The sequence below is a fragment of the Echeneis naucrates genome, chromosome 24 (genome assembly GCF_900963305.1).
Source record: "Echeneis naucrates chromosome 24, fEcheNa1.1, whole genome shotgun sequence".
Classification (NCBI taxonomy): domain Eukaryota; kingdom Metazoa; phylum Chordata; class Actinopteri; order Carangiformes; family Echeneidae; genus Echeneis; species Echeneis naucrates.
In genome coordinates, this window is record NC_042534.1 from 16,975,154 (window position 1) to 16,999,060 (window position 23,907).

At 39.1% G+C, this 23,907-nt stretch overlaps 1 protein-coding gene across 2 annotated transcripts in view; it reads right to left on the bottom strand.

Annotated features, from left to right (window-relative positions):
- Positions 1–8,970: 8,970 nt before the first annotated feature.
- The window catches only part of epha7 (eph receptor A7), an 86,052-nt gene continuing 71,115 nt past the window's right edge, over positions 8,971–23,907 (bottom strand). The window contains exons 8-17 of one of the 2 annotated variants that reach the window (XM_029497156.1): positions 22,994–23,102; positions 20,672–20,727; positions 17,287–17,412; positions 16,618–16,803; positions 16,215–16,276; positions 15,793–16,002; positions 14,809–14,958; positions 10,921–11,114; positions 10,148–10,303; positions 8,971–9,364 (exon numbers count right to left, since the gene is read on the bottom strand). In XM_029497156.1, coding sequence (XP_029353016.1) covers positions 9,250–9,364; positions 10,148–10,303; positions 10,921–11,114; positions 14,809–14,958; positions 15,793–16,002; positions 16,215–16,276; positions 16,618–16,803; positions 17,287–17,412; positions 20,672–20,727; positions 22,994–23,102 — 1,364 coding nt within the window. In that variant the 3' untranslated portion in view covers positions 8,971–9,249. Of the gene's footprint in view, positions 9,365–10,147; positions 10,304–10,920; positions 11,115–14,808; positions 15,025–15,792; positions 16,003–16,214; positions 16,277–16,617; positions 16,804–17,286; positions 17,413–20,671; positions 20,728–22,993; positions 23,103–23,907 lie in introns of both variants that reach the window. The other variant, XM_029497155.1, reaches the window with a different exon arrangement.

The following is a 23,907-nucleotide window of genomic DNA, read 5'->3' on the forward strand; positions in this document are numbered from 1 at the left end:
GCAGACATTTTGGAGATGGGCATTATTTAGCTTCCAAAGCTATTTTGTCATTGACATAATGCATTCTGTAGCCCTACTTCAACATGAACCACCACAACTAAATATCTAACCTCACCCTTAATCTCATTCTAAGCTTTAAACAGAGGGTTTAACCCTCAAGCATTTAACCACCAATTCATCCATCTTCTACTGCTTTTTCGTTTCCGGGTCATGGGGGGTGCTTTAGCCAATCCCAGCCAACGTTCCAGGCCAGGGGCGGGGTACACCTTGGACTTGGTCGCCAAAGACACACGTTTAGGTTAACTGGTGATTCTAAATTGTCTGTAGGTCTGAGTGTGAGTGTGAGTGGTTGTTGGTCTCTGTCTGTCTCTGTGTGTTGGCCCTGAGATGGACTGGTGACCTGTCCAGGGTGACCCCACCCTCACTCAGTGCGAGCTGGGATTGGCTCCAGTACCCCCACAACCCGGAAACGGATAAGCGGTTGAAGATGAATGAATGTATGAATGATTAACTACCTTTTTGCGAACATTTGCACGCTGTCGTCTGACACATACAGTATCTTATGGCAAAATAATGAATCCATATCAAAGAGTGTGAGAACATCTGCAGACACTAGATCAGCCACAATTATTATTATTATTTATTTCTCTGTGTTCTTCAGCAGATTTACTTTGTGACATACATTTTAAAACTTTTTAAAGAACAGTGGAGTGGGTCCTCAAAAATCTCAAAATATCACAGGTGGTAAAATAGACTAGGTCCTAAAAACAGTAAAGAAATATGCAGCTGCTGGTTGGTAAATATGAGAAATACTCCAGGTATTCAGGAAACTGCTTGGTAGGAGCTTAGTGCCTCTGTTAGGTCTGTGTAGAGCCTTGAAACTATTAGTACTGAACGGTTTTTGTTTATGAAATACAATAAGTATTTTGCAAGTTAGATGAGACACTGGTACCCACATTTTCACTTTTCATGCAGGCTGGTGGTTTGTTTCAAGTCAGGTTGATAAGAAATCCTAATTCAGCAAAACAGACGCTGAGTAATAATAGTGCTAAGCGAGTTGCATGCTTTGACATGTTGATGTTCAAGAAAAATACAAGTTACCTAAAAGGACACACACCACTTATATGTAGCAGGGACAGAAACTTCAGCTGTGACGGCTCTGAACCCTCCAAAGCCTTTTACATTGTGTTTGCCAAAGTATTTATGACCATCATAACTGCATGTAACTTTCTCACTGCAGCCTGCCAAGGTGTTAAAATCTCAGCGATAACATTTATTAACTTGGATGAATGGAAGGTTTTATCTCTTGTGGTTTCAACAAGTTTTCTTAATAATGCCATTAATACTGTTCAGTCAGCCAGCTCATATGGCAATAAGTAATAGAAATAAACTTTATTTATATAGCACTTTTCTTCACAAAGTTAAAATGTAATACAAGAAGAAAAGGGGAAGAGAAAAGGCACACATTAAAAATAAAAACATATATATATATATGTTTTTATTTTTAATGTATATATATATATATATATATATATATATATATATATATGTTTTTATTTTTAATGTATAATATATATATATATATATATATATACACATTTCCTGTGGAAAGATAAAATAGCTACAACAAATATAACAAAAGTTACAATTCCGTCCTTTAGGTGAACATTTCAATCAGTTAATATATTCAAATGGGACCACTGACTCAACATTGTATTTGCATCATGTTTTCAACAAATACTGAGGAATATTATCCTTATGTGCTATCTGCTCACTTTAATGGCCAATACAGTAAATCGAGTGTGGAGTTGGTGTGACTGCTCTTAACTCGATCCTGTTTGTGGATTGGCAGGCTGTTAATCAACAGTAGCCGCACCTCCTGATACATAGACTGCTATATGGTCTATTTTCCTCTAACAGATCATAAAACTCTTCATCGGAGCGAACGCTTAGGCGCATATGGGGTTATCAAGTCCTATGTGTTATTTGGAGCAATGTCACTCATTGCTTTGTAGGTGATTAGAAGAATGTTAAAATGTTTTGAGTACTGGAGCTATGTGTTCATTATCACTTACTGCAGATAACATCCAGGCTCTGACCTTATCGTGGTGTAACTGATCACAGCACATTTCAATCAGGCCAGAGTGGTGAGAGAAGGACAATAACTTAAACTTAAAAACTTATAAAATGTATCATGAAAAGGAGGAAAACAGTTTGGCTCTAGTGTTGTAGTGGCATTTACCAGCAGGGGCAATTTTAAATTTAGCAATTTTTATTTAGTGTAAGTTTAAGTGGTTCTTTAAGATAATACCAACACTACTTAGTTTTCATTTTAAAATGGGTCTCTTTTGGTATGTTTTCACTCATCAGAATTTTTGAAGATTTTGGAAAGAATGTTGACCTGGTATTAGTTTGACTCCAGGGTTGTGTTGTAATCTGGACTGCAACAACTGAGACCATTGGAAACTATGATGACATAGTCACACCAAGTTATTCCCTGATTGGGTGGTTGTATAGGGTTCTGGACTGCCTGTGCATACAGGAAAACTAGTAATGAATTACAGCTGTTGCTGACCTTGCTTGCTAGTAGTTGTTGATCAGCAAAACTGTTAACATGTTAATGCTACAATGCTTTTGCTGTTTGCAGTTTGTAGTATTTTCTGTTGTCAAACAGCTGAGTAAAACTGAGAGTAGATAAACTACTTCCTGTCTGGGTGTCTTGCTACACAAAGGACTTCTGATGCACAGCCAAAAGGGTCATCTGGATGATCTGGATGACCATTTAAAACACCATTTTAAGTCCATAATGTTTTAATGACGAGACTTAATTTTCCATTAGCAAATGGATTTTGTTCAGTTACCATGGAACTGAGCAATTACCATTGCTTTACTTTCTCTGTGTACGTTAATTAGCTATATGAGCAGTTTTGTACAAAATAAATTGACTCTTTAGGACCTGACTTAATCGTCCTCTTTTGATCATCCAGTGTAATGTGGACCCTGTTTCTGGAGAAAGATGTTTATATACAAATGTCTGGCAATTTAGGTGAACTGACACTTTAAGTTTTCACAGCATCCAAGCTGCAGTTTGATGAAGCTGTCGAAGATTTGTCTGACAGTAATAAGTGAAAACAGGCACATGAGGTCCCAGTTTATGGGATGACAATTAAACTAAGTATCTATCTTTAGATATCAAAGCCAGGCTCTGAGATAAAGCATCAGAGCACTTTTTTCCCCCTCCATTCCTTCCAAACTCCTACCTCTGAAGATGATCTCACCATTTAAGCAGGATCAGGCTTGTAGTTTAAATTAATGGAAATCAAGGAGTAGCCACAGAGAAACAGATGGATGAAAGCCAAATTCATATGAAAACCAAACCGGCGCTTGCACAGAGACAGTCGAGCAGGCTTGGAGACAGCATGATGAGCCAGCAGACTTACCAGAATAAATATCAGAGCTGCCGAAAGATGTGATTAGTAGAAATCCATTCGAGCTTCTTTGAAGAAATGAGGTTTCTGCAGGATTAAACGACAAAATGGGGGAAGACTGTTTGGACAGTTCTGGCAGTCTTACCATGCACACGTGTACAAACAAGTTTTCCAAGCAGGTCCGCAGTTCCTCGATCACAGTTGCACACACAAACCTGAAGGGCAGGCTCTAAGTGTAATCCGGGGGAAGATAAATCATTAGGATAAGTGTTTACATTGATGGGGATTAAATACATCCATAACAAAGATGAAAATAAGTTCTGGATCCTTGTGTAGATGAGATACAAAGGTTTTGTAGAGAGGGAGAATTGCTCTGGTTTAGTCTGTGTTTTTGTGTGGATGCTACACCTGCAGTGTAACACCAAAGGCACAGGAGCTTGGAACTTCAGCTGGATCCTCCATTCAGAGCTGTGTGGCCAAATGAGAAGGTGACAGAAAAATAAATCATAGTAAAAGCAGAGCTTGGCAGAGTGAAAATGTGTGTAGCAGTGTCGGTGGGGATAGGGGTGGGGGGTTGTTCACCACAGGATCTTGATATTATTTGGCTCTTTGGTTCTGAAACAGAGGATGAAAGGTTCATTCAAGGTGTTTGGTCAAAGTTTAACACTTTGTTTTTTTGGCCTTTTTCCCAGAATTAGACAAGAATTAAAGTACATGATCTAAACCAACTATTGATGCCCAGGTTGAGTTTTCTCTTTGATCTTGTTCTGATGTTGCGACTCTGCAGTGTTTACATGGCATTCAGGCATGAAGCTGTCACACTTAAAAACTACAGACACCAAGCATGTCACTCATCTCTCTGATTTCCTGTCATAGTATATATAGTATGACTTTATGCAGAGGTTACAATGCATAATTATCTGTTGAGTCCTGATCCAGTATTCTAGTAGAGGCACATATGAGATGTATAAGAATCATAACTACTCTGGCTAGAAAAGGCTAAAATAGCCAAAAATATCCTGAGTCTTCATCAGCTTGAACAAACTGTCTTCAAATGTGGCATGTTATGTGAGGATAGACTTTAAAATGAACTCCACACAGGGGATGAAAAATGACAAAACACAGCAAAGGACAACAGAAACTTCTATAGAGATTGTATTATATTTCCAAAAATATATGTACAGTCTATTACAAAGGTTACAAAGCAAAAAGAATTGTCTATGTAACAAGAAATTGTCTAATTAAATGATCTTCTGTTGGGGAAAATACTTTTGACCAGTGAATATTCTTCAATACTTTCATCACAAAAAAATAAATAATAAATTGACAATTTGTATCACTGTACAACAAACTAAAAAGCAAAAAATAAAGACAAAGTCAAAGAAAAGATGGAGAGCCTATCAACTGTCTTTGGTCCTAAATGAGAAAGTATGTACAACGGAAATCTTGTGGGGCAACAATAATTCATCTGCAAGATATAAAAATATAGTGCATTTTTAATGTATTCAGAGTTCTCTACTGAGTAATATGTGTAAAAAACAAAAAAAACAAAAAAAACAAAAAAAAACAATATAAATAAAATGTACAAGTTTTACAATTAGAACATATACAAAGGTTCCCTCAGATCTCAGAGTTTTCCAGACACAATCAACAGTGCTGCACTCTTTGGAACTGCCCACCACCTTGGCAAAGCGGTTCCAAGTACTGTACCAGAAGATTTGAAAAATAACTTCCTACTCTATCTGCTGCTCTTGATACCAACCAGTCATTTACATCCTGTTTTGCTTTTTGTTTTATCTTTTTTTGATTTTTGTGTATTTTGTTGAAATGGAGCTGAGGAACCTCGGTCTTAGAAACTAACTGAAACAGTAAAGTGACCTTGTAGGTTGAAGGTTACAGGTGATTTGGATGTTGGATTGATTTTATCCTGAACTTAATCTCAATTTGGCCCAAAAAAGGACAGATGCATATTACTTTAGGGTGTGAGGGGCCTCCAGGGGCCCCAGTTTAAAATCAGAGCAGGGGTTTGGGGAAGAGCTGAGAAAGAGTGCTGCCTGCAAACCAGGGAGTTTTGTGCTGACTGAATGACTTTATGCCGGTATTCAATTCAAAGGTCTGGCCAAGTCCCAGTTGCTGAGCTTTGCTGTATGGATAAAGGGAGTGAATGTGTGTATGTGTGTGTGACACTGGGGGCTCAGGGTGAGTCCCACAGTGAAAATGCATCAAAGCGTCATGTGGAATGAGCCGAATCATCCTAGAAAACAAGTGTTCAAGTTTTACAACTTGAGTCATTTTTGTAATGTTCTCCTTTCACTCTAACATAAGAGAACAGCCAGAGGTTTGAAACAACAACAAAACTATATGTAGTACGTCTCAGTTCCGGATTGACGAAACGTTTCTAAGTCAGAACGCAGAGCCCACCCACTCATCAGTGACAGACAGACAGAGAAACCAACAGGTGATGTGTGTGAACACAATCCACAGCAGACATAGGTGAGCTGGTTTTGAACTGTTGACTTTGCCATGCGTGTTTACACTGACATCAGTGAACACCACACATTGAGCTCCACATACAATCCCAAGAACACAGCAGTGAAGTCGGTGAGACTGGATGAGTTGTATAACCGTGGTGATGGACAATGAACGCTCTATTCATGGTGATGGGGCGTTCAAGAGGCCAAGGAAAGAGGGAGGATGTGAACTCTGGAACTGACTCTTAAAAGTTGAAGAAAAATTCCAAGTTCAGCGGTGAAAGAAAATCACATGATGGTAACGATCAAATGATCAACTAAAACATGATGTATTATTTCCAAACTCCATCCATTTTGATGGATCCAGTTCTTCCAGACTGAATCAAGGTTGAATTCTAATTGAGGTTGAGGAGGGTTGGTGTCCCCATTAGAAGTAAGAAAAACACAAGCTCCATCACCTCCTGTGCACAGATCAGGTCAAAAGCTTGTCAGAGCTACGACAAAATAAAACTATTTGGTTTGGTGGGCCCTCGGTTCAATTGATAAAAGGAGCTGGTGCAACAGTAAGAAGCCTGCATTATCACAGTCTGCCCATTAATCAATTAATCAAATTAATCATTTTTCAGCTGACCTTACTGAATAACCATTTTCAAAAAAATAAAAAATAAAACAAATAAATAAAAAATCCACAGCTCCAGGTTGTCAAAATAAAACAATGTATCTCTTTCTATATAATAAAAGAAGAGAAACTAGAATTTCAGCCAGCGGTGAATTCTACATCAGCATTTCTCAAACTTTTTCTCATCAAGGACCCTTGAAGTGACACAAATTAGACCACAGCCCCCCCATCTGATAAGAGTTTTAGTTTTAAACAGTTAATGATACAACATGTTTGAAACTTGACCAAAATAGTCTGACATTGTGTCAATGTGATTTTTTTATGGATGGAATTTAAGAAAAAAAAAAAAAAATAGGACCCCGGGAAATCATTTATGGACACTGTGGGTCCCCAGACTAAACTTTGAGGACTATTGTTCAAAATGACACAATCCCTGTTGGTAGTAATGGCCAGTTGAATTTGCTCTTGACTTGTAAATTAGGGTCAGTTCAAACCTAATGATGGTCGATGATGAAGGGCAAACTTTACACGAGGCCATGAGTTGGTGTATTTTCTAGGCTGCCAACATCTTTAAGATTTTTAAGTTTGTAATCAGTTTTAAAAGGGTAAAAATGACTGGTTTAAGCATTTTGTCATTTGTACCCACATGCTACTGCATATCACATAGTCTTATATAATGCTATTAATACTGGATGATTGTATTGTGAAGCGATTTTACACCATTTCCTGTTATTTTACAGCCCAATCACTTATTTTATGAATGAGGTAACTAACGATGAGACAGTAAATAGTCTATACTGTACCAGATATATGTCCATGACAGAACCTGTACTGTAATGGAAAATGAGGTTTGTGTAGTGAACAGCTTCACTACACAGCCCGCCGCCATTATGGACATTATAGTAAAATATAGTAAAACAGGTGCTTTCAGCTTGGATTTCAGAGTGGATAAGAGGCTCATTTTGGGTGTACAGACAATGGAAAGATGTGTATTTTTTTCCAATGCAAGGCTATAAGAAAACAGATTACATCTTTGAAAATACAGATTCATATTTCAGGCTCCAGTACTAAAAGAAGTTGTAATGGTTTTCACTCCGTTGAACTACACGCTGCACTATCAAAGAAAGCCTCACTATAACATATTTCACATTGAAAATGTTGCTTTTTTCATGCCATGTTAGACTTTCGTCAGACATTTAGCATATCATGTGGCGAAAACGCGACTGTGATTATTTCTGATGACTTGGCAGAGCAGTTTTTTCTGAACACATTCCCGTACATTCCTTTCCTTTCCTTTGCTTTACCTTCCAGCAGTGACTGAATCTTTCCAAAAGGTTTCTTTTAGTCTCAGCACAGCACACACATGCCTTAATACCTAGCACCTTGAAAAAAAAAAAAAAAAAAAACAACTACAAAAACAAAAAAAAAATAAAAACATAAAATAATCTCAGGTGAGGACCATTTCTACCTGGAAATTATTGCTCTGTTTAGTTCTTCTTCGCTTACTGTGTCACTTGTGGCATTAAATATTGTTCTTAAACTTGATCCCACAAGTTCCAGATAATAAGAAAAAAGGGAGCTTGTCCACCCTCCAAAATAAACAGCAGGAAACATTGCCATTGAAGTGCCTGAAATAGCGGCAATACTTAATACGGACATATTTTAAGGCAGTATTACATCTACACCTTTCTTAGATCCACCATTTAAAAATTGTACAACGCAACAACATTTGTGTGCGACATTTTAGGCAAAACAACATGCGGCAGCTCCAATTCCAATACAATCTTTCAATAGTGCTAAAACATTCTACTCAATTACAGTGCCACCAAAAATAGTTTCCATGTTTCCCCGTGAACCCTAGGACAAAGGATATTGCTACTCTGATATAAAAGTCTGGTGATTCGCAGAAAAGATCACATCTAGCATCTCCTCAGTGTCGCACTCTTCGGAAAAATTCTTCCGCTTCAAAAGAAAAATACAAAAAAAAAAAAAAAATCAAAATTAAAATTCCTACGTTTGAAACCATGTCCAAAAAAAAAAAAAAAAAAAAAAAAAAAAAGTCACACCTGCAGGCGGCAAACACGCATTGTGAGGATACCATGGAAAACACTGCAAACAGTTCAAACAGTCCAGCGAGTCCAAATTAAAAAAAAAAACATTCCTTGGAATCTGGACCTAAAATGTTCTCCTTTGTTTTTGGAGAAATAAGAGTTTACCCTGTTGTCAAGTCCAAGAAAAGAAAGAATCGCTCCATGCGCAACAAGTCACGGTGGTTGATACAAAGAAAGGTTAACGAAACAAAGATAGTGAGATACTCCAGAGCGGTGGTGTGCACCTAATTCATTCATTCAGTAAAAGAAACAATAAGCGTCAAACTCCTTTCCAATGTGCCGTTTGATATGTGGTTGAGTTTGCAAGCGCCTCTTAAAAAAAAGAAAAGAAAAATGTCTTGTCCAGGTAGTTTCTTTTTTTTTTCATTGCTGTTTTTATTTATTTATTTATTTATTTTTTATTTTTTTTTTGCCCTTTTCCTCTCTTTAGTGCCCTTTGAAGACCACAGTCCGTCTCTGAGGAACAAAGGAATGATTTCGCTCCGGATGCAGCCGGAAGAGTCAGACATAACAGATGTCTGTTTACTTTGACCATTTTCCCGGTTAAGTCCCAGGAGCCGCTCCGGATCAGTTCAGTTTTTGATTACCTCCCTCTGTGCTGAGGTGGCAGGTCGACTCAGTCACACCTGGACCCCCGTGCCGTGGAGATGCAGCATCTGGGCTCTCATAGTCTGTATGCTGCTCATGATCTTCTTTTGATGGCCCACAAGTGTGATCCCCAAACTCATCACGTCCCTGGATGACAGGACAATGATGTCAGTCAATGGACCGGACCACAGCACAGGACATTATTGAAAGGAACGGAGAACCAAACACACAGGTTTGTTTATTTTTTTACAGGGATTTCAAATAAGATGTGGCAAAACAGGGATGGTCAAAACATTCATTATTTTTCTTATTCCTCTGAATCTTTGAAATTTTGTGGGAACAGAGCCACATGCAATCTGGAGCCACAGTCTGGTCTGATGCTCATATTTAGATTTTCAGATGTTCTCATCCAGCCAGAGTGAAATGTGATAGCCAAGACTTCATACCCAATTATGCAGGTATTAATGACTGGTAGCAGAACACTTGTTTTTTTTTTTTTTTTTTACAGGTTCTTAATCTTTAATATTTTATAATGTGCACTAGTCAGGCTAAGGATTTCAGATCCGCTGAAATATCATCAACAAGTGCTTTGTTTGAATTATTAGTGTATCGACTCAAACACGGTCAACTATGCTGGTAGAACAGGGAGAATTTGGAATAAAGTCCTACTTTATGTGTACTTTCAGTGAATAAAAGGCCTGTGCAGTAAATAAAGGCCGAGGGCACTCTTTGATGTACTGTTACAGAAACCTCTAAAGCTCAGGGGACGTCAGTTCAAAAGGAGTGCAACTGGACTTGAAAATTCCAAAAAGTATATTTGTTTACATAGGTTTAGCTAGAAGAGCATGTGCGTGAGATCACAGTCTAGACGTGGCTGCTATCAGTGTTCCCTACCGACACTTAACCCCTTGAGGGCTCTGATCTACTCACTCGATTGACATCCTGGCCACAGATTCCAGGGAACTGTAGCCAGCTGCTGTGAAGTTGTCTCTGTATCGTTCCATCTTGATGGCGTCCAGCCACTCTCCTACTGAGCGGAAAGCGGTAAAGTCTGGTGTGCTCTGATCTAACAACGGACTAATTGGTCTGTGGGAAGAGCACAGAAAGATGTTTACACCTTATGTGAAAAGAGAACGGCAAAAACACAATCAAGCACGAGATGAGACAAAGAAACGGCCGAAGGCATCCAGCGGTGCAGTAAATTGCAAATCGGGGTAGAAAGAAGCTTAATGGAGGCTTCAATCAATACAACATTCACAAACAGATCCAGCATGTCGGCTTTTTGCTTATAAAAAATATTTTGGTCAATATCTTATCAATCTGAATGCATCCACACCATACAGCCTCCATATTAAAGGACTTTTTAACCAGTGGTAACTTCTGAGTCTCAATCTCACCTCAGGAAAATATGTTCTCACTGCAAATAGAATTCATTTGACAGACGTCAAACTGAGGTTTGGAGTCCCTGCTGCACTTTAAAGTACCAGGAACTCATTATAGAGATTGATTTAAAAGCCCTGCTATTGACCATAAAGCCATGGAGGCTGCTTTGGGGTATCGATCCCTTGGGATTTATCTTTCATCTGTGAACTACAGAAGCTAAATCATCCTCTGGACACTTTGGATCATCCACTAATGCACTAAAATAAAAGTTAGAATTCTTTATTGTAGAAAGCCCCATGAGCCATTCTGGGTTTCCTCACCTTGTACATGTCCCCACTGGGGTTTTCAAGGTGTTAGGGTTACGGATCATCTTATCGAGGATGCCAACTATCTGATCGAATTTAGGGCGTTCAGCTCTGTCTTTCTGCCAGCAGTCCAGCATTAGCTGATGCAGGCCTGGTGGACAGTCCATGGGGGCTGGAAGACGGTAGCCCTCCTCTATTGCCTTTATGACCTGGAGAATGAGAAACAGATGGATTATTAGTATCAGCATTTAGCATCACTTTCACCTTAAATCTCTTGGCATCAGTCTCTTGTATCACCCTAGCCCCTTTCTCCACCCTGTAGCAACATTTCAACCTTCAACCATTTTGTTCCACCCTTTAGGTTCACTCTTACCCCGAATTCAAACTCTTTGATAGCAACCTTTAGTATCACCCTAACCCAAACCTCTTGGTATCCTCTTTTAGTCTCATCCAAACCTGAATGTCAAACCATTTCTTATCAACCTTTGGTCTAAACCATTAACAAACTAAACATTCAGTTAACCAATAAAAAAAAAAAAAGAAAAAAGTTTCTAATCATCCTATTCCACCAACATGCCACTCAGATACTAAATATATAAACATTCCTCTTTCAAAATGATGCTGCTGAGATCACTCTACTGTTACTGAACTCCTGCTATTAATGATATTAGTTATCTCCATTTGTGGGGATCATTAATAGTTGAAAAAAATGTTTTAAAGACAAACTTCTCCAAGGTTATGTTATGCCCATGTCAATTTACCCATCAAATGGAGGATTATTCAGACTATGAAACCTTGTGTCTAATGTCTTAGTCAAGTCTAAAAGAAATACTATCTCGACATTGGAAACTTCTCAGTGGGGGCATGGATTTAAAATAAGTGGTGATTTACCAAGCATCCAACTGAAGAAGCTACATAATCATATTACGAGAAAAGGGGGATTCAGCAATTTTGGAATGTGAACCATTCTAAGGATTAAAAATATATTTGTCTTCACAGCATCAGTTGTCTTCTTGGAATATTTCTATCACAGTGCTGCCCTAAGTTTGTGGAGTTGTGATAATGAATTGCCAGAACAGAGATTTGTGTTGTTCAGTCCGAAAGGGTAAACACATTAATGTCACATTCAGACACATTTTAAACAAACGCCCTTTTCATCCAAATTTTTTAGACCACTTATTTGGAGGACAGGATGAATGTAAATCAGGGTAAAGTGCTTGGTTCAATAGTCATAGTTAAATGTCTTTATTCCCCAAACACAACGTTGTAAAGCTTTCTAACTAGTATAATCAGTGAAGCTGCTGAGGAAAATGTTATCATAATTCATAGGTGACAACAGCCAAAGACAAAGGAAATGAGATCCAAGATGTAATAAATAAATGAACTTAACTTTGACGGTCATGTTAAAGAGCTTGTGTGATTTATTGCACTTCATTCATCAAGCTATCATTTACTGATCCTGAAAAGGTTATGCATGCTCTTTACTTCGCCTCAGCTTGATTACTGCAAGTCTTCTCTCACCAGGCACAGGCAGAAAACAATCTTCTGCCTTCAGTCAGTGCTAAAAGCTCCAGCTATGCTTTTACACAAACACTTCAGGAGATGGAATCATATCCTGCCAGTCTTTGTGTTGCGTTACGGTTCGACTGTGGGTTTCAGAATCGATTGTAAGATTTTGCTGATAACCTGCATGGCATCGCGGGGCATGCTTGTAGTTGGATTGTCAACACTTTGCAAAAATACGTGAGATTTAGATGCTTATAAACCACAAAAGATCAACTATTCAGGGAAGCGGTGTCAAACTTCTGAAACTATAGGGAGGAGTAAGTTGGACAGTAATGTTCTTCCAGCATCCCTGGAGAATATATGCTGACATCTTGACAAAGCAGAAAAAAAACCAAAAAAACAAACACATTAAACAACAAAAAAAACTAAACAACAATGCTGACCTTGACAACTGTCAAGTAGCAGAGTGGGAAAATGTCACATGCACCACTATAATAGCTGGACATCTTGTTTAGCATTTCTAACATCAGCGGGCCTCCACTTTGCAGCGCCCGAGAATCTTAATCATGTTTAGCCTCTAATGCCATGGGTACTGAACACTGGGCGCCACGCAGGAATCTCAAAGTCAGGACTCTCTCGCCTTCTGCCATCAATCAAAATGTGTCAAGTGTCCACCAATAAGGCAAAGCTTCTAGTGGTCTGGCACAGTTGGACTCTCACAGTGGGAACTGCCAGAAAAGCAGGCAACAGCACTCGGAGAACTGCAGGCGAGTCAATCATTATAGCAATTTGTGACATTTGTTAAAAAAAACCCCCAAAAAACAAAAACAAATATGTGTGAGGCAAAGGAGTTCTTTGAGGAAGGAAAGTGTGGACAATGTCAGCAGTCAGTGCAATAAATTTAGCTGATGTCGATATAGAAACTCGTATAAAAATGATTGTATTGATTATGGCTCATTGTAGACTGATGACCCAAATTATTTTTTTTTTTCCATTCAGCACCTTCAAAGATACATTATCTTATTTAAATATAGAAATTAATAGAGCCCTGAAATTTCCCAATTTCCTTCAAGCCTTGGTGCATTGAGTTTCATAACACTGACAGGGGGTTGTGGTGTCAGCTGGAGTGGGTGGGAGCTGGATGTGTTTAGACTGATTGTATAATTTTGATAAAACTTGATAATCGTTATTTTATTATTTTATCGCTAGGGGATACAATCTGATGTGGATGACTCATGGCGAGTTTTAGAACTTGGATGGCATAAATCTTAGCAATATTTGCAATGTTTTATGTGCAACAAGAGAGAGGTGAAGTAATTCCCTTGCAAGGGATGAATAAACTAAATATGTCATTTAAAGGTGCATAACAACTATAAAAGGGGATACTTAAAGAGCTGCTCAGTAATGTAATATTTGATTTCCACAAATCCTTAAAAATAATCAACATTAATGCAAAAAAAAAAATATATATATATATGGATCTCACTTTCCTATAATACACTGACTTAGTGGAATTCTTTTTTTTGACTGCTCCTGCCTGTACCAAAGTTTCAGATGTGGGATAAAATCTTGCAGGCTGTAGCAGCCCGATTGGTTTTGAAGTTAGGTGGCCAGTCAGATTTGTTTTAGTGGTTAGGTCTTGGTGTGAAAAAGTTCAAGAAACACTGAACTACAGCTACAGACTACAGACTGACCACGGGCTGTAAAGCTGATGTGAAAAACTGGTGGAATTCTACATCTAAAACAAAGCAATAAAATCAAACTTTAATATATGCACAACTTGTTTGCTGTGTTATTGGTAATATGCAGCTTCTCGCACTAGGCTCCGTTACAATAAGTCATTATGAACGTAGAACATTTGAATCTGAAGCACCCTACATGACAAGTGTTTTCCACTGCTCTTACTCATATTAATAGCACCGACAAACCCTGTGCTCTCAGGACTTAATTTTCATGCCTGTCCCATTTCAGGACTGTTTCTCCTTCAAATGGATTCAAAACTGCATGAAAATAGCAAGACTTCTTGAACTAATTAAGCCCAAGGTTACCATCCTCGCAGAGCTGCTCTCATGGGCGTCCTGAGAGAACGCCTCAAAGAAAAACCACAAACTGGGATTTTTATCAGTGATTTTCTGTTTTCCTGGGATGTCTTCATTAGGGCTAATTAGAGATTAATCTTGGAAAACGTTGTTTTCTTATGCTTCATGCACTTGTTACATCATTAGTTGGTTAAGATAGCAGCATTTGTTGATGGGTAATGAGTAACCTTGACTGTACTAACACTCTTGATGGTGGTTTTATTCTCTGTAAAACGCTACATAGGCATCCATGTACACAAAACAACACATTCCTTTTAGGTTACAAGTACGGGATATGGTTTATCAGTTGTTCACTCACGTCTTGATTGGACATGTCCCAGTAAGGCCGTTCCCCATAGGACATGACCTCCCACATGACTATACCGTAACTCCACGCATCACTGGCTGACGTGAATTTACGATACTGGATGGCTTCTGGAGCAGTCCACCGGACGGGGATTTTTCCGCCCTGTTCAGTGAAATGCAGGTCAGTGGCTGGAGTAAAGATCAAATTCATTACATCCTGCATCTTCCCCTAAAATGTCAATTAGAGAGAGTTTCAGAGTTACAAACATGGTCAACATGCAAACACTGCAACTTCAAAATATATTCACACTTAAATGACTCCACCATTTTAACCGCTCAACCCTGAGCCATGCGACGCCCACAGACAAAATCACATCTTAACACAGCAATTAAGTACACACTATTTGCATCAGTAGCATAAAATGGTTACGATGTGTTACTGCAGGCTGTAATTGCTTTCTTTCTTGTTGTTTTTAAAGGGTAGAAGTGGATTCTATATCTGTAAAGTGAGGCCAAAGTCAGATTGTATTGAAATCTATGTGGAAATGGCCTAACATCTCACTAGATGAAGCTGCTCCTTTAGGACACATCTGGAGTAGTAATAGTAACAATTATATATATCATATATATCATAGCAGTTTGTTCCACCTAATATAATTAATATAATTAACCATATATGTTGAACTTACTATTTGGCATATGATGGAATTATTTTAAATGCAGACATGTTATCTTTATAATAATAATAATATCAGTAATTAGCATACTTATTCTCGTAACTGAATATTAGTCCTTGATTATGAAAAATTACTAAGGAATGAGTTACTTCAAAACCTTTCATGAGAAAGGTGCTTTATTTAAACATTGTGCTGCTATATGGGCGGAGTAGACACCCTGCTCTATTTTCATGCAGCAGTTGTGACTCGATTAGAGAATTTTGACAGAGAGCGAAGGAGAGAGAGAGCGGGAGAGAGAGCAGGCGGTTTAATTGACTCACGGTTGTTGTGTAGACAGCCTCAGGATCATCGTCGATCACCCTTGACAGGCCGAAGTCAGAAACTTTACATACAAGATTGCTGTTGACAAGGATGTTTCGTGCAGCAAGATCTCGATGGACGTATCCCATATCGGACAGATATCTCATTCCTGCCGCTATGCCCCGCAGCATCCCCACCAACTGGATGACTGTGAACTGACCGTCGTGTTTCTGCAGAGAAACACAGGCAGGTCAGTCATACTCTCACTGACCATGAGGGAAATGTAGGTCATAACACTGCAGCAGGCTCTATCACAAGATTTATGATATTTATGCAACGCACAGATCCTATTGCAACCCGCCTCCTCTTAGGGAAAACTTTCGAGAGAAGTTAGAAAAGATGCAGCTCTATAAGCCTCCTGTGCTCCGAAGGTGAGACTCACCCTGAGGAAAGCATCTAATGAGCCGTTCTCCATGTACTCGATGACAATCATGACTGGTTTTCCTGCAGAACCAAAAAAAAAAAAAAAAAAAGTAGACCAAGAAAAAAGGGATGATTAATTGATACCTAAATTTTGTTTGCTTCCAAAATGCTTCACAATAAACGACCACGCCAAAATGGCTTCCTAGTTATTTTTAGCTGCGAGTTTCATTGACTTTTAATTAAAAGTTACCATCTGCTCCTTTTATTACAGTGGCTAAATGAGAAAATGTTAAACAGTGAGTGGGGCTAATTTAATCAGATGTAATGTCACTAGTGACAACTGTGGCACTGTTGCCTCATAAAAATAAATAAAACCTGAGCATTCAAACTGTTCTCCAGGTTCGTCTTTACAGTGTCTTCACCTCTTGTGACGACACCTTCCAGGTGAACCACATTGGGGTGGTCGAATTGCCCCATGATGCTCGCCTCACACAGGAAGTCCCGCCTTTGCTTCTCTGTATAGCCCACCTTCAGAGTCTTGATAGCCACAGACACATCCCGCTTCCCAGGAAGCTTCAGCCGGCCACTGCACACCTCCCCGAACTCTCCTGTTTAAAATACTTGTGAGTTTTGAATTTACTGGCTTATTTAAAAAAAAAAAAGAAAAGAAAAAAGCACGCACTTCACGATGACAAATCCATTAGTCAATTTTTGAGACAAAGCAGTTGTGCTTTTGTGGATTACAAATTGGTGTGTGACATCTTGTTATAGTTAGGGGAGTGTAACCTAGTCCTAGACCTAACACCTATAATAAGACATGCTAGAGATTCATGGATGCTGTCATCGACCGCCTCTATAAAACCGGTGTGGCAGCAAGTTTTTTTAGCAACAGGAATGGCAATGACTGCATCTCCCAGACACACATTAATTGTAATGAACTTTTTCCTCACTTTGCAATTGCACAATCAATATACCATGCATAAAGCTGTGTCCCTACTCAAGGTATAAATATTTGGCTGTCAGCGTGATATATGAGAGCATGGAGTGACTAAACAGCAAAGAGCTGAGAGACGCGGCGGGGAAGGGCTCACCTGCTCCAATAACCCGCTCGATTTTAATGCAGGAGGCATCCAGCTCCTTGGCAAATTGATGGACAGCCCTGTTTGGGTCTTCGTACGTCTCAGGGTCGATGTAGGTTTTGGTGCCTGGAAATTTGACTGTAGAAAGGTAAGAGGATTACTGTTACGATTAAATATGCATACTGCGCACCAGCAGGCATCTGACAGGCAAACGATTACCAAAGAATGGCGATTCAGAGAGAGGTGCTGGGCAGTGTCAGGAGTCGTTTCACACACAAAAGAGGGGTGTTCATCAGAGAAAGGGAAACATTTTAGTAACCTATGCTTTGTGTTTTTATGAGGCTGCCAGTTACCTTTCACCTTGCCTGCAGCTGAGAAGAAAAGGACTCTGTCTCAATGCTCACGTTAGCCCAAACTGTAATATATCACTTGAAATATTCACTATTTTACTATTTCAATTTGATTTACTCCCTTAAATCTCAAGAGTCTAAAGCTGATTAAAAAAAAAACAAAAAAACATTAGTTTGCCCATGGCAATAAGCTGCGCAACCAACAGTGATTAAATATTTTTCATGGAAGCATTGTAATTATTGGATTTTTGTAAGCACCACTTCTGAATTCTTCAAGTTCCACTTGACAACTCAAAAAAAAAAAAAACTTATTATTTCCAATATAACATTTTGTGCGGTGCAGAAATTGCAGGAGATAATCAAAAATTATATGACTATGATAAATTTTTATAGTTGGTGTTCATGTAGACTTTCCAGTTTACATTTTTAACCTTTAATTCATTTTATTGTCTGACTTTAAATGTGATGAATGCTGTTAAAATTCTCACATTAAGGCTTCTCAGTTTTACCTTTTCAAGTAGCCATTTTGAAAAAACACAACCTCAGCTATTTATATATGTCACTCAGTAAAGGCTGTTCACTGCAATTGGCAATATCAGCTCAAAAATCAAGAAAAAATAAAGATGAACATTGAATCTTTCCTTTTTTTCATAAACTGTAATAACCAAAGAAAATTTCAACACACAAAGTAACGTGTTTGAGGTAATTCAAATGTTACCTAACTTAACTCACAAGTAAATCTGAATTTGAAACACAGGGAATATTTTGCACTAGTTATAAAGAACCAAAGAGATATTTTAACTGAAAACTGATTGATTTCATCTGACCTAATAGTTTTAATGTCATTGAAGTATTAAGTTGTCTCCGGTGCCATTCTGTCGCTACAGTGGTCTAATGGGCTCAATGTACTGCAGTGTCAAAGAGCACAAATAGTAAAACACACTGAAAATAGCACAGATGATGTTAAAAGTGTTTTCAAATTCAAAGCATTAAACAAATAATTGTGTCCCAGTCGGGCTCATCACTTCTGTGTGCCTTTTGGATATCCTTCCACTGGAGGATGTGCTACATGCAGCATGTTCTGATTTATTGGTGGAAGCTGTTTCAACAGCAGAACACAATAGGTTTATATTGACTGACAGTTAACAAATGAATAATCATAGCCTTTGACAGTGACATTAACAGCAACAAATAAGATAATAATGGAATCCACAAATGAAACTGATTTGGATTTTGTGGGAGGTGCAGATGCACATTTCTAATTATGTTCTTAGCATGAAGCTTGAAGTGAGGCATTTTGGGGTTTTCTTAAAAAATAAATCCCTGCAATTTCGAAATGACTGCCTTATGAATTTCACTGAAGTGAAAGTGGAAGCCTGTTGTGAAGAAAATAAAGAGAAGACAACAAGGTTAAAGATAAAGGCCATAGTGTTAGGGGAGTGTAGGTTGACCATTTAATAGTACTTCAAATTAACAGCAAATTACAGTTTTAAGTTTTATTATGCAGTATTCAGTAACAGACCACTAAAGGGTCTTATTGCACTGTATATTTTTAACATGACTCATAACTATATAACCTGTCAAGTTTAAAATCCACAAATGTGCAACTTTAATAATGACTACACACTGGACAAAATAACTGCAAGCTTCCCAATTGGGTAGAAGGCACGCTGGTGAAATCCGGCTGCGCAAATACAACAAATGCATTGTGCTACAGTGTGGGGGATGCTGGCAGCTGAGATTTCCCTTCCACTTGCTCCCATAATTGCTTTGTCCATTCGAGATGTCAGCGGATCTGATAGGAAATGTCTTATCACAGCTTTCTTGGCCACTACATGGCAGACAAATTGGGTCTATATGTTGGATTGGGTCGCTATCTGGCTTCTGTCGCCCTGGCAGCCTCTTGTCATTTGATATTGCATGGCAGATCCCTCCATTAAGCCAGACACAAACCTTGTTTGTGTTTTCTCCCAGATTTTTTCCCTTTCTTTCTTTCTTTCATTATTTCTTTCTTTAGCAGGTGTGACCTGTGAGTCACTGAGGTGGATCTGGCACATACTTAGCAGCATCCAAGCTGGGCTCACTGGCACTGCTTCTGCTCTAGCTGCACACTTTGCGACACCCCTGACCCCTTTGTTTTCAAATCAGCAGTTTGCCTACAGCATGGATCATTACAGCTCCACTTGGGGAAGCTGTATACAGCTGTATCTCTGGGGGAATAATTAGGGGTGGTGTAAAAAAGAAGCACCTATAACACAGTAAACTGAAATTCTGTCACTTCTTAAAACCAACTGTGCTGTTGTGTAAAGGTTTTCTTTCAAAGGACCCTCTGTAATCAAGGGTCAGCCCTTTACTCCCTTCCTGACAGCTGTCACATTCATTCATTCATCTGTAGTTTCCTGACTTCTTCATTGTACGCAGGCAAAGTATAGCCACATCAGCACCAGTAGTAAGCCCAATCATTCCCAGATCGGACTCAACAGCCATGGCCTGTAGGTGCTAAACCCAGAGAGCAGAATGTATCTTCTAGCCCAGTTCTGCCGCTCAGCTCTGGGCCATTTACCTAAACAACTGAACGTGTAGATTCCAGTTGTTGTCTGGACCAGACCAGACCTACAGATACCTGCAGGTATGCTGGACCAGAAGAAATCCAAGCATGTGGCCCATTTCTGGACAGGATGCATGTTGCTAGTTTGGATAGGTTTTAAAGCAGCCTACCTGCTCATTGTTCAGTACTTCAGGATAGCAAATCCTCGTGTCGGCTTATAAACTGAATATTTTGTGTGTGCGCACCACAATTGGTTCAGATATGGAAGTAGCAAGTAACTAGAACCAGATGTATAATGGGACAGAAGGAACACAAGCATGTGGCCTAGTTCTGGGCCAGTAATATTTTTTTCTTCAGGATAGATTTTATGTCCTCCTAACTGTTCATGATGCAGCTCTTTGCATGTATATATATATATATATATATATATATATATATATATATGTATATATATATATACGCAGACACATACGTGTGTTTGGATGATGAAGACACTCACACTGGAAGTAGAGCTCCTCATCGCCCTCTTGATCCGCTTTGCTGTAGCCGCAGTGCCTGCAGGAAAGAGAAGAGGGAAAGTGGCAGATTCAGTTGATGATACCGGAGATATAAACACCCTCAATTACAAGTTTTACAATGTGCTGTAGTGTGCGTGTGGGAAAAAATCTCCCAACAAGCCCAACAGCAGCAGGAGCACTGAACCCAACAGGCCAGCAAAGGAACATAACTCAAATATCTAATCATGCAAAATATTTGATAATACAAACGCTGCAGACAACTGCTCAACATGTCCTATAATGGATATCAACCTGTGGAATATTCCCTCGAGCCACATGTAATGGTTATGCTTTTACTGTAGATGAAAAACCATGTTTCCACTGCTCATACGCATCCTTTTTCTGTGACAGCTCCACATCCTGTTTCCCGAGCTTTTATGGACGATTCGAGCGGCTTTGAACGGAACCAGGATATGAATCTTTAGAGAAGACCTGAATGGTCTGTTTATGTTCATGCCATATTCATAATAAAATGTCCCATTTCCCATCTGCTGGCTTGTTATTCAGAGCATTTATTATTATTTACATTTAGATTTTTTCAAAGGAAAAAATTATTTCCAAATTGTTAGTAGGACCAAGTATCCTACAATATTATTACTGACACTGGTCACTGCTGGTTCAAAAACTAAAACCAGTATTGTTTTTTCACTTTTATCCTCAGTCTCATAAACAGGCAATCAGCAGCATGATTTAATGAGCTCCATGCATGCTGCATATTGGCTGGCTAACTGAATCTGATTCAATTTTGTGGATTTTGCCTGTTGTTTTTAACATTTATTTTATGCAAGACTGTGTCAGGAGACTCTGTGGCTCAGATGGACATGAAACCTTTGTCGTTTGATTGTCACAAGGTGAGAAACTGCATGGCAAAATATCTGTTTCTTTGATAAACTGAAATGTACAAACATTTCAATTTTAAATCTGCCATCCAGGGTGCATCTGCTCACGGTACTAAAAGCTCAAGAATGCAGAGCTGTCAGAGTGTGGAAATCTACCGAATACCATAGGAGAATGACAGGAAAACCTGATGGGAATTGAAATAATCAGAAATGATGGCTATATATTAAATTCACCAGTTTTAATGGTGACAAAGTTTCACAAAGGGAAAATACGTAAATAAAAATTCACTGGGCATTTTGTTTGGATTCTGGGGTTATATAGATAATTTAGCTAGAACCTTTTTTTAAATAAATTTTTTTTACTGACCAAAGTACAATACTTTTCAGTTGTTAGCTATCCTAAGTGATACTAATATACTGTAACAGATAACAAAAGGTAACAGTTTTTTTCCTATGTTAAAAAAAAAAAAATCCAACCAATGAGCTCTGTCTTTTAGAAGAGTACATCAGACAAAATCTGCTCACTCCAAAACAGTGGTGGCAAACCAGAAATTATAAAACATGTTTTCTGCTGTTCAGTGTGGGTGATATTGATAGTTACCATGGTAACTCTAGTGTCAAATAGACCACAGACCAGTGTCAAGTATCTTTATGAAATCGGCTCCTATCACTTGGATGAGGCATTAATATTTATATTGCTATTTATATTGCTATTTATATTGCTATTTGGGAAACAGTAACCAAGCATGATAAGTATATAAGTTTTTTGTTTGTTGTTTTTTTTTTTTTTTTTTTTTATGTGATTTCTGGATATATATTTTCAATTGCCATCAAGGATTGTGCCATTACTGGAAAGCTGAAATCAGACTAAATGCCAGTGGGATAAGTCTGACATCTGCACGTCCTGGTATAGGCAGGCGAGGAAAAGCTAAATCTGATGAGGCCAACATTAAAAGCAAGCTGATGAAATGTTGTTCGTGCAGATGGAAAACACAGCAGAAGTATGAAATGGTGATAATGACAGTGGGTAGGGTGCTTTGTGACGGCGGAAAAACAGCAGCGCCACTGCTTCATCCTGCCCTCAGGATCTCACACAGTCACGCCGAGGAATGCAGAGCCAAAGCTTTCTCACTCTGGAGTACTTGTCTCATAATGGCTCTGCAAAAATTGCTTAAGTTTTTCTTTTCTTTTCTTTTTTTTTTTTTTTTTTTTAATGTAGTGGGGGGTGGGAGTGCGCTTGGAGGGGAAAAGAAAAAATATGATGCATTACAACCCATTAGCACAGCATGCCACAAGATGATGGGTGCACGTGTTTGTGCGCATGTGACGACTCCACAGACGTGGAGGCCTTTGAGTGACAGAAAGGCTAATTGTCAAGCGCAGACTCACAGGAGCGGAGAGTCAATGGGGCCCGCGAGAGCGTACCTTCTCCCGATGATGAAGCCGAACACCATGAACACCAGGATGATGGTCCCCGCCACAGCCACTACAGCTATGATGATGACCGGGTTCTGCTCGCTGGAGACAATCGCAGCTTATGAGACGCACACACACACACACACACACACACACGTAGAAAGGGAGAAATGCACAGTGAGAACTTCAGCACATCAAAGAGCAACAATCTGCAGGACATAATTGAGTCGAATGAGTGGCCTGGAGATTGATAACTCCTCCCCCCCCTCCTCCTCCTCCTCCTCCTCCTCCTCTTCCTCTTCCTCTTCCTCCTCAACTTCCCTCAGAGAGTGGAGGAGGGACGCTTCTATTTTTGAGCCGTCCTTATACACACGGCTCTACTGTTTCAGAAAGTGGGCTTAATAGTCCCAGACGGCAACCGCGATGCCCTTCATCTCAAACAAAGACACATTCAGGTTGGATTGTTTCCCATTCAGAGCTCTCACAGTGCTCAGACTGTTTGCATTGACACACTGCCGATTGCTCCGTCGAATGGCTCACCATATAAAGTCAACGCCAGTGGTGTTTGTGGGGGGAAATTCATGCATTTTAAATCAAGCGACTCTTTGATGTATAAATACTTAGGAAGAGAAGAAGTTGATTTTCTGTTGTTGTTTTTGTGACCTTTCTCAGGAGTGTGTGTGTGTGGTGGGTATTAATAAATGTGGTGCCTTCGATCAACTATTACTGTTCAATATTTCCCCATATTGCCTATTAAAAGGATGGAGGAGAGTTTTAGTTCATTGTGCTGGACAGGGGGACTTTGGTTGGACTTTAGACTTGTGACCTTGTGACTAGACACACTCTGTTTTTGGCAGTAATAAATGTAAAAGTAATAAATGTGTCCTTTTGTGCAGAAATGCTGAAAGCAGAGGCAGGTCTTT